This window comes from Xenopus laevis, chromosome 1S (assembly GCF_017654675.1).
Source record: "Xenopus laevis strain J_2021 chromosome 1S, Xenopus_laevis_v10.1, whole genome shotgun sequence".
Lineage (NCBI taxonomy): Eukaryota > Metazoa > Chordata > Amphibia > Anura > Pipidae > Xenopus > Xenopus laevis.
Genome location: NC_054372.1, coordinates 1008440 through 1020138, shown reverse-complemented (window position 1 = coordinate 1020138; position 11699 = coordinate 1008440). Strand labels below are relative to the sequence as shown.

Sequence of the window (11699 nt, the reverse complement as noted above, 5' to 3'; positions counted from 1 at the left end):
GCTCCGTCTCCATTATGGATTTGCCTAGTGCAGTCCCATTAAGGGTATAAGTGGATATTGTTACATCCCAGGTGCATGACTTTACATTTATCAACATTGAATCTCATTTGCCACTTAGCTGCCCAGATTGCCAGTTAGTCAAGATCCTGTTGCAAGTGCCACATCCTGGATGGAATTAATTGGGCTGATAGTTTTGTCTCATCTGCAAACACTGATACATTACTTACAATCCCCTCCCCTAAGTCATTAATGAACAAGTTAAATAAAAGTGGCCCCAATACTGAGCCCTGGGGGACCCCACTAAGAACCTTACTCCAAGTAGAGAATGTCCCATTAACAACCACCCTCTGTACCCGATCCTGTAGCCAGTTTCCTATCCATGTGCAAACGACTTCATTAAGCCCAACAGACCTTAGTTTAGAAAGCAGTCGTTTGTGGGGCACAGTATCAAACGCTTTTGAATTTTAATTTCAACCCATCAATAGTTATGGTACATATATCCCTTTATCTCTGCATCAGTAGCGATATTAAACTTGCCACTCTCTCTCCATTAATATGTATATATACCTAGACCTAAAGGTCTTAGGAACAAACCAAAATTTTGACCCTCTGTTTTAAAGTGGATTAGACGTAACTGCAGCAGTTACATTGAAAAACAAAATATAATGTGGATTGGGGGGGTAGGGTCAACTAAAAAGTAGAATTTGGAAATGAATAAATTGATGGCTGATCTAGAATTGTTTCAATAACCAGAGGGATTTGAAGTGTACAGGAAAATAAGATTTTTATGGCAGAGCAGAAATAATGAGTAAATGTTCCATTCCCAGAATAAAGCAGAGCTCCTCCGGTGGCTGTGTCTATATTCAGTCTACTGGATAAATCCTCTGTCTGTTCTCTATAAAATGAGGGTTGGATTAGCCAAGCCCCTTAACTCTGTTCTAAACCTGCAGCCGATTCCTGGGGCCCCTGTGTCTCTGTGCTACTGACTGCTGCTGCTGCTACTGGGGAAATGTGTTGATTTACTGCATTATTTTGAGGTGCTTTGAGCTTTATTGGGGTGCAATGCTGGGATTCAATGCGGCATCGAAGTGTCTGATAGTGCTGATCCATATTATAATGCTGTGTGTGTGGCCTTGCAAATCTGGGGATCAGCCCCCCAATCCTGCCTGTCGCCTGCAGATCATTAAAGCAGTTGAGGAATATGAATATATCCAGGAAGGAGACATCATGATCGGAGGGGTGATGACTGTAGACATGAATGCTCAAATCATAACTTTACCATCGGACAAATCTAAATTCAAAACCAAATTGTTATGTTTTGGGTAAGTATCATATTTTATAGATACTAAGGGAAGGAAAGAAAGGGTTAATTGACTGGTACAAGGGGAAGAGGTCTCTGCCTGGATATGGGGATGGGAACATGCTGATACATTTCTGGGATACAATAAAATATTGCCATTTGATTGTATTCTAATGGAATTTCCCTTTCTTACAACAAACATTCTCCTAGAAGTATTCTATTCTGATCTAGGGCTGCAAACATCACACTCGCAGTCATTGTACAAAGTATAACTTTAAAGAGCCAATATCCCCCCACTTTGTTCATCATGACCCCAATAAATTGTGCTTAATCTGGACATATTTAATTCCTGTTCCTTTCATCATGCAAAACCCATTTTTTGTTATTTCTTGAGCTAAAAATGCCAAACAAGGATCTTTGTTATGAGGAGTCCATCAAGTCCTTTCCCAGATTCCCAGGCATCTATAACCTTGTTTATTGGCCTCATAGAACTCAATACAGGAACAGTGATATAAAAAGCAAACCAAACTCAATGTCTGGGATTTAAATAACATGGGTTCTTCCAAGATTCTCTTGAACAAGGATCTAATTATTTGCACTTGATCTTGTGCACTGCTCATTTTTGAAATGTTAAGGGGTGCTTACTTTTTCCACATTTAAAACTTGCATTTATGTTTATTCAATTGATACAATCACCAACAAAATGTAAAATAAATCTTGGACAGAAAATCTAATGGTGTCACTAACTAGTGCAAGCCAAGCTAAATTTTGAAGAGAAAATAGATGCTTGGGACAGAAATCAAGATTGTATAGCACATCATTCATTCTATCAACAAAATTAAAACTCAGTTTCACAAAACTGAAAAAATATCAATTCTGTGAAGCAAAATTTTTTCTGGCCAGTTAAATAGATGAAGCCATTGGGATTTCCCATTTTCTCTCACCATGTCATTTGTTAGTGCTAAATCCTGTCTGTAGGTGGTGCTACAGCGCAATGGGCTGAGTTCAGAAGCAAAGTAATGTACTGGAAAGAATTCAACTCTAGCACCATCTAGAGGCAAGATTTACTACTAAAACATGGTGTCTGGACAGGGAGTGACAAAATGTGGAATTTTATCTGTACATAATGAGGTATTGTGAATCTAGATTGTCAGTTAACTGCTTATTTGCCACATTTTTTTGTGCCCGATGCTACTGTACCTCTGCCTATTCTAGAGATTCCATTTGAAAGAATAACTATGGATTCACATAAGTGGAATCTGCTAGAAGACACCAATATATTCAGGTAATTCTGATATATGGCACAGGCTATCCAGAAGCCATTCCTTTACAGTATTCATCTTCAAAAACAATTGCTCTTGTTCTCTTGCACTGGTACCCCCCAAAGAAATCCTTACTGATCAAGATGTTCCTAAACATTATATTATGTTAATCATGTAGAATAATCTAACACAGAAACTCAAATGTTCAAAATAAATGCCTAAAAGTTGGTCTCCAGTTTTCCCCACATAACAATTGTCCTGCTGATCAAGACTCTCACATGTATTTCATGCAAGATTGTAGTTCCACACTATTTGCCTGATATAAGATTCCATGGGGCTTTGGATATAACCTGATCTATATTATTCAGCCCCAATGGCCAGAATATGAAGTACTTGGTGGACTTTCGATTTGCTGTGGAGCAAACTAACAAGGATCCAGAGCGGTTACCCAATGTGACTTTGGGGTACCATATATACAATTCCTGTGGGAGTTCACTGAAGGCAGTGAGGAGTGTATTACAGATATTATCTGGTACCAGGGAGCCGGTTCCCAATTACTCCTGTGTGGGAAAGAGAAACATTGCTGGATTTATTGGGGATCTCACCTCAGAGACAACTCTACCCATAGCCCAGATTCTCACTGTGTATGGATATTCCCAGGTAAGAGAAGCAGAATTTATTAGAATTCATTCTGAAAAATATTCCCAGACAAGAAAGGAGCAATGTCCAGGGGTTCCCCAGTCATGGTGGAATTTCCCCGCAAGTTACTGGGGTGGTATTTTGTTCTCTGTACTATTGATGCACCCCAACCCCTCCCCGCAGAATGTATTATGTTATATACCTGTACATGTTTATCTGCAATGACATTTTTTGTATTAATTACATTTATTTTCCTTTATTTTACAGTTTCACTGCTTCCTAATATTCAAATTAAGTCTACAGTGGTCCATCAATAGTTAGTTAGTTTTCAGGGTGACTATTTATAAATCGTGGGGGGGGGGTTGATATTGCTCTGTCATTGTAGCACCTTCCTCAACAAGCTTCATGTTCAGTTAAAGGGAATGTCACCCCAAAAAATAAAATCTTGCCTAATAAAAAGTAAAACAATTCTAAACAGATACTGTCATGGGAAAACATTTTCTTAAAACACATCAGTTAATAGTGCTGCTCCAGCAGAATTCTGCACTGAAATCCATTTCTCAAAAGAGCAAACAGATTTTTTTATATTTAGTTTTTAAATCTGACATGGGGCTAGACATATTGTCAGTTTCCCAGCTGCTCCCAGTCATGTGACTTGTGCTCTGATAAACTTCAGTCTCTCTTTACTGCTGTACTGCAAGTTGGACTGATATCACCCCCAGCAGCCTAACAACAGAACAATGGGAAGGTAACCAGATAGCAGCTCCCTAACACAAGATAACAGCTGCCTGGTAGATCTAAGAACAGCACTCAATAGTAAAATCCAGGTCCCACTGAGACACATTCAGTTACATTGAGTAGGAGAAACAACAGGCTGCCAGAAAGCAGTTCCATCCTAAAGTGCTGGCTCTTTCTGAAATCACATGACCAGCTGAGATGCACCTACACACCAATATTACAACTAAATACACTTGCTGCTTCAGGAATGACATTTTATATTGTACAGTGAATTATTTGCAGTGTAAACAGTGTCATTTAGAAATAAAAACTACACCATAAAAATCATGACAGAATCCCTTTAATTTAACCAGTAACCTTTTGTGTGGTACTGTATCAAATACTCAAACCCAAATCAAACCCTTGGATGTTGCTCTCAGTGGCATCAAAGCAGGTGCATATTTTTTAGTTTCAGACTTTAAGACAAGTTTTAGTTGCATAAAACCAGTTGTACTGCCAAAGAACATCCTGAAGTAGGGGCTACTAAATAACCAATCACAGCCCTTATTTACCATCCCCAGGAACTTTTTCTGATCTTTGTTTTACTCCCACCTCTTTTTACTATTGAATTTGGCTGACAAGTAAAGTTTGGGGACCTCTGGCCTATCTGTCTGACATCATTATCAGAGTGGAAAACAACCCCAACTGCCCACATTTGCTGCTTAGGATTCACCAGTAACTCTTCTGTCTCATTCAATGGGCACATTTAAATACTTACTAAATCTTGCAGCTTCCACATTAGGAACATTTCTTGCCTTCAGCCTTTGCCTCACACAGGAGGAACATTCTCATCCATCCCCTCATCATATCGTCTGTAACTCACTGATCTCTGGAATTTCCCTCTTTCACTTTCCCTCTTTCACTTTCCCTCTTTAAACTGACCCCATTGAAATGAATCATAACCAGCGCTGTAAAATGTTATTTTTAAGGCCCCCCTCACATGTCTCTTTCCTGGTGCTAAAAAAAAAAAAATCTGTGAGGTACAGAATGTGGTGTCTATGGGTACAGGCCAGTCCTCTCCTTCCCCCTTCCCATAGGAAAAGCATTACAGTCTGCATCCACAGAGACACAGCAATTGACTCAAACTGGAAGCCAAGGTGCCAAGTACAAAATACTCTTCCTGTTTGACAATGATCCCTTATAATTTGCAATTTATATTATTTACCTCCTTAACCAGTTTATGAACCTTTAGCGTACTATTCAATTTTTAGTGAGAGAAGTTCCAAAGGCAGATCTGACTTATATGACTTTTACATGATGCAGTGTGACTGGCCAATCTGTAGGACTCCACTCATCCTTCTCTCCATCCCTACAGATCAGTTATGGAGCTACAGACCCAGCGCTCAGTGACAGAGGCACCTTCCCGTACTTTTTCCGCACCGTACAGAACATTCACAGTGAGTTTTATGCTTTAGGGCAATTACTGAGACATTTTGGCTGGACCTGGGTTGGAATAATTACATCTGATGATATCAGTGGAGAGGAAGAATATAAGCTCTTGGCCAAGTATCTCTCCAGCGCTGGTGTCTGCATTGAGTTCACATTAAAACTTCATAAAAGTCGTCAAAACTATGTTCACAGTGTAACTGATCATTTCAAGAAAACTATCGCCTTTTCCTCTACCAATGTCATTTTAATTTGTGGAACTGTCATTTTATTATTTTTTACCTATTTAACAAATGCAAATTTTTACCAGAGAGAGACAATAATCCTTTCATCAAACTGGGGGGCTAATGATGCATTGATTACTTACAACCCAGTATTATTTAATTACAGCCTGGTGCTTGTGCCAGGGTACCATTATGATCTGGATACTCCTGAAATGAGGAGCTTTTTAGAGACTTTCCACCCTTCTAATTACCCAGAAGACAAATTACTTGGAGATATATGGATGATTTATCTGTATTGTTTGTCTAAAGACCCAAATAAGAATTATATTTACCAATATATTTACTTTGCTGTTCCACTTCTCCAAAACTGCACTGGGCAGGAGCGAATTACAGACATTTATAGTTTTGGAGGAAATTCCAACTCTCCCCGAGTGCATCTGGCAGTTGATATGATGTCTCGTGCTCTGCATGATATGAACATGAAACTTTATAAGAAAACTGTAAGGAACAGAGAAAGATTTTTGAAGTCTGAGGTAATAATTGTGATGTGTTGGTAGCTGAGGATGAGTAGAGTATAGCAGTCTTTATTAGCAGGTTCATGCAGCCATTACACTTCAACTCAAATACTTGAAAACAGTATAGAAAGTACTATGTACACAGTATAACTCTTGTACACAGTGACACCTACAGGCCCTTTGTATAAACATCACATATTCCCCTATAGTAGGAAAGCATTTGGACAAATGTAATAAACAGCAACAATTAAACAGTATGCAACTTAAAGCAATATTATGTATTATTCACAATAATGAAAGGCGATTGGGAAATCACATGATGAGTGAGAATTTAGAAGGAACTAAAGTCCAGTAAAGAAATAGAAATGCTTTACCTTGAGTGTTGGAGTTTCTGTAGAAGAAGCATCATTGCTTCCTACTTGGGCACTGCACATGCTCAGTTGTTAGCTGCTGTCAGTTACCTGAATTTAGAGACCAACTCATTTGTCTATGTATCATCTGTTTAGATACAGTAAGTAAAGGCTCAATAGTTAACCCTGTTTATTGAGGCCTAACAGCAATCAAAAAAAGTAGATGGCAGCACATATTAAGTTCTCTATGAAACATTTGATGCAGTTTTTTATTTCTAAATTACACTGTTTACACTGCAAATAATTCACTCTACAATAAAAAATGTAATTCCTAACCCAACAAGTGTATTTAGTTGTAATATTGATGTGTAGGTGCATCTCAGGTCATTTTGCCTGGTCATGTCCTTTTCAGAAAGAGTCGGTGCTGCACTATGGAACTGCTTTCTGGCAGGCTGTTGTTTCTCCTACTCAATGTAACTGAATGTGTCTCAGAGGGACCTGAATTTTTACTATTGAGTGGTGTTCTCCCTCACTACTATAGAGCTGATATCCAGTTACCTTTCCATTGTTCTGCTGATGGGGGGGAAGGTGATATCACTCCAGTACAGCAGTAAAGAGTGACTAAAGTTTATAAGCTCACAAGTCACATGACTGGAGGCACTTGGGAAACTGACAATATGTCTAGCCCTATGTCAAATTTCAAAATTAAATATAAAAAATCAGCTTGCACTTTTGAAAAACAGATGTCATCAGCACTATTAACTGATGCATTTTGAAAAAAACATATTTCCCCTGAAAGTATGCATTAAGAGGAAAAGAAATGGTGCTCCAGAACATCTATGTAAATAGCTCACAAAGTAGATCATGTGGTCCAGGTGCACCAGCCCCAGACCCTGAACTTTAGGGAGCAGCAATCAAGAATGTACAACAAGAAAAACATGGCTATCCAGCATTAAGAGGAATCCACAGGGTAAAAATAATGTCTTTATTAGTCAAAATTAAAAATATTCTTACATATCCATAGGCCCTATATTTTTTGTACCCCAAGGGTAGTTAATCATGGGCTGAAAGTATCCCCCATGTCCTGAAAGTATCCCTTTTATATTTCATCTCATACAGTATGGTTTTGTATTTGTTGTAAATACTCTTAAATATAAAGCAAATTACCTTGAGAAAAGTCTTGGAGAATATTTCCGTCTGGTGTGTCAGGTTTCACTTGGGGTTTTGGCTAATGTTGTCATGATAGAAAGTCTGCAATATGCATTTGCTTTTTTAGTAAGTCACATACTGTCTATGTTGTACTGTTGTAGCTGAAGCATCATGCACTGTAAGAGGCAGATTTATTAAGGGTTGAATTGAAAATTTGAATTTGAGAATTTTTTTTCAAGTAGGGAATTATTCAAACTTGATTTGAGTTTTTTTAAAAAAAATCAAATACAATTTTTGAGATGTATCATACTCTGGCCCTTTAAGAATTCAAATTTGCAAGGATTGAAATTTAAGATGTGAGTGGGCGTGGTCTGATGGCGTGCTGAGAAGACCCACTACCTGATCTCTCCCGGATAGAGCCGACATCTTTAGCTATCTCTCAGCTTTCCGATAGCCTGAAAGAAGCAGAACTAAACACCCACACGTCTACACAGAACAGCCAAAGCTCTGTCACCATTTCTCCACAAACGCCACAGCTCCAGAATGACCAAGCATGCACCCAAGATGGAGCAGGCCGCAGTCCCAGCCCATTTGGCTCCGTGGCCTCGGAGTACAGCACGGCATCAGTCCCGCCGGACTTGCAAGCTATACTGGCTGCTCTTCCCACTAAGGAGGACTTCAGGGCCATGGCCAAGACTATTCAGGAGGAACACAAGGCGGACCTGGCTGAGATCAAGGCCGACATTTGCGCCAAAGGAGAAGCCCAAGGTATGCTTGAAAATAGGCTTGAAATAACCGAGAAGGCCCACAATACCCTCATCCATAGGGTTAACGACCACCACAAATTTATCTGTCTCCTACACAAGCACATGGAGGATTTGGATAACAGGGGTCGGCGCAACAATTTGCGTATACGGGGCATTCTTGAATCGGTCCAAGCCGCGGACCTACCTAATACCCTGCACACCATCTTTAACGCTATTCTGGAAGTTGACACAGACATTCCCTTGGAACTGGACAGGGCCCACAGATCTCTAGGGTCCTTCAACAACAGGTCCGAAAAACCCAGGGATGTTATATGCTGCGTCCACAAACATACGACCAAGGAAGCAATAATACGGAAAATGCGCAACACTAAGACCTTTAAGTTTGAGGACTATGAGGTGTCCATATTTCAAGACTTGGCCTGGCTCACTATTCAGCAAAGATGACTACTAAAACCACTCAACGTGGTTCTTCGGAACAAGAATATCGCATACAGATGGGGCTTCCCCTTTGCTCTGCTAGCCACCAAGAATGGCAAACAATATAGCTTACGGGAACCAGATGAAGCTGAGGCATTTTGCGCCTCACTGGACTTACCGTTGCCTGATTTACAAGGCTGGAGAGAGCTGGCATATAATGGAGATTTTCTAGACCCACTTCCCTTACAATCTTGGCAACTTTCTCACAAAAAACGAAAACAGCTGGAAGATGCAGCTTCTGAAAGATCCAACTGAAGGACAGTGACTGGAAACATCCCTATACATCTATTTTTTTCTCCTTATTTCTGTACAGATGAAGACTTCGTATCACTATCCTGGTGAAGGCATTATCTACGCTGCGATTGTCAGGATTTCAAAGACAAACTATCGAGACTCTACACCCTCGACTGAGACTCTACAAGATCGCATCATCTGCCCCATCCCCCTATCCATTATTTGATGAGACTCGTTGCCCATATTCTTTTTTCCCCTATATATTTTTTCCTACTGTTGTTGGCACTGTAATTTGAACTTAACCTGTCTATTACTTGAAATATAGCAGTAGTTGAAATAGACGAATACAATCTACTGCAGAAGATCCCATCCCCCCCCCCAAAAAAAAACAAGAATATTTAAAAAAAAGAAAAATCCAGATTCGGGGGTAACACTTACCTTATAGCTCCAATTTTTGCTAACTCACCCATCTTCCTTCACTCACTTCCTATCATGTCACTGGGAGTTCCACCGTTCCATCGAAGTTTTAGATGTACTGAATGTTTTACTCGACCTCTTTCCCCAAGTAGTGTTTTGATTTCTGTGAGACGGCTCTGTCCCGGGAGGGCAGAAGTTTTATTACTGTTCTTTCTATTTTGTTTTTTCCCACGGCGACGCTTTCGCCCACAACCCCATGATTGTACCAATGGGGTTACCACGACCAGCTAGGGTTTTAGCTGAAATTGTGTTTTGGTTATGTACGTATGTCTCTGTTTCTGTCCTTCTCCACTACCTACCCTCTCCCCTGTTCTTTTTCCCACCACGGCTCTCTTTGACTTCTCTTTGAATCTCCAACAGATATACCATAAGGGGGAACATCCCTGGAGACGAGACCATCTGAGCCGGACACTACTTCTCAAAACAAATGGGTGATTTAACCATTGGATCCTTGAACGTCAGGGGCCTGAATACACCACTCAAACGCCATAATCTCCTCAGGGATATGAAACGCCTGAAGGTAAAAATTATGTTTGTGCAAGAAACCCATTTCAAAAGACAAAATGTTCCACTCCTCAAATTTCGGGGTTTCCAACTGCTTAGACATAGCCTGCCCTTGACTTCCAAAATAAGAGGGACCATGATTTTAATTGCTGACTCTCTAGGTTTTTCTATACAGGACACTAAAACTGACTCCCTTGGCAGATTTAATATAATTTAAAGGACATATACAGAATGTAACCTACACACTAGCTTCAGTATACCTTCCGCCTACAGATCAACACCAAGCTCTTCTTGCAACCCTCCAGGCCCTTTCTGATATAGCGGCAGGCACAATAATAATTGGGGGTGACCTGAATGTTACCTTAGAACCCACCTTTGATTCCTCGTCAGGTCACTCCAGCATGTCCCATAGGAACCTAGAGGCAATCAAGTCCCAACTTAGAAAGCATACTCTTATGGATACCTGGCGGCTGATCAACCCTAATGGCCATGACTATACCTACTACTCTCAACCCCAGCAGGTGTATAGTAGACTAGACTATATCATGATTAGATCCCTAATCTTCAAAAAGCACACATAGACATAATATCCTGGTCCGACCATGCTCCCATAACTTTTACCCTCAAAAGACATACTTCACTAAGGAAAACTACACACTGGAAATTAAATGAATCTCTCCTTCGAGATCCGACCATTAAACAACTCATTGCCCAATCCCTCAAACATTATTTTGCTGAGAATAAAACTGAAGGCCTCTCCCCCTGGACGATCTGGATGGCCCACAAATGTGTCATTCGAGGAGAATTGATCAAACGCGGTGCCAGACAAAAAGCTAGACCCCTTCGCCAAAACTCAGGATCTCATAACGAAAATTCACAATCTAGAGAGCCAACATAAACAATCCCGCCTCAATCTGGTCCTCAAGGACCTCACTATGGCTAGACAACAATTACAAGACCTCCACTCCTCCTACCACAATAGAGCTATAGAATTATGCAAATCGCTATACTTTGAACATGGCAACAAATGCAGCCACATACTGGCCTCTGCGCTTAGGACAAAACAGCTCAGGAATCACATTACTAAACTGAGAAAACCTGGGGGTACTCTAGCGACCTCTACTGTAGATATAGCTGATACCTTCACCCACTTTTACAGCAAGCTCTACCAAATTCATTCTCCCCTCAAATATCCACCACCTCATCTCCAAGCATGTAAAGACTATATTGCAGAGGCTGCCTTACCCAAGATCACAGAAGATGAAAAACATATCTTAGAATCCCCTTTGTCCATAGAGGAATTCCTACTAGCCCTCAAAACAACTAAATCTGGTAAAGCTCCAGGCCCAGATGGCCTTACCATTTCATACTATAAAGAACTAAGTGATCAACTCCTGCCCCATTTCCTAGAGGCGGCTAACTCCATCTCCCCAACAATGGCAGTTCCCCCCGAGTTTCTGGAAGCCCATATCTCTCTTATACATAAAAAAGGCAAGGATCCTGTAGACCCTGGGAGCTACAGACCCATTTCCCTTATGAATACTGGCATTAAACTCTACGCAAAAGTACTTGCCAACCGTCTAATACAGATTGCTCCTACAATAATTTCTCCAGAACAAGTGGGCTTTATTCCAGGAA

At 40.4% G+C, this 11699-nt stretch overlaps 1 protein-coding gene across 1 annotated transcript in view; it reads left to right on the top strand.

The window, feature by feature from the left end:
* The first annotated feature begins 1009 nt into the window (after positions 1-1009).
* The window catches only part of LOC121398255 (vomeronasal type-2 receptor 26-like), a 28167-nt gene continuing 17477 nt past the window's right edge, over positions 1010-11699 (top strand). The window contains exons 1-3 of the mRNA XM_041577199.1: positions 1010-1322; positions 2931-3222; positions 5294-6121. Of these exons, the coding sequence (XP_041433133.1) occupies positions 1063-1322; positions 2931-3222; positions 5294-6121 (1380 nt within the window). The 5' untranslated portion in view covers positions 1010-1062. The remainder of the gene's footprint in view (positions 1323-2930; positions 3223-5293; positions 6122-11699) is intronic.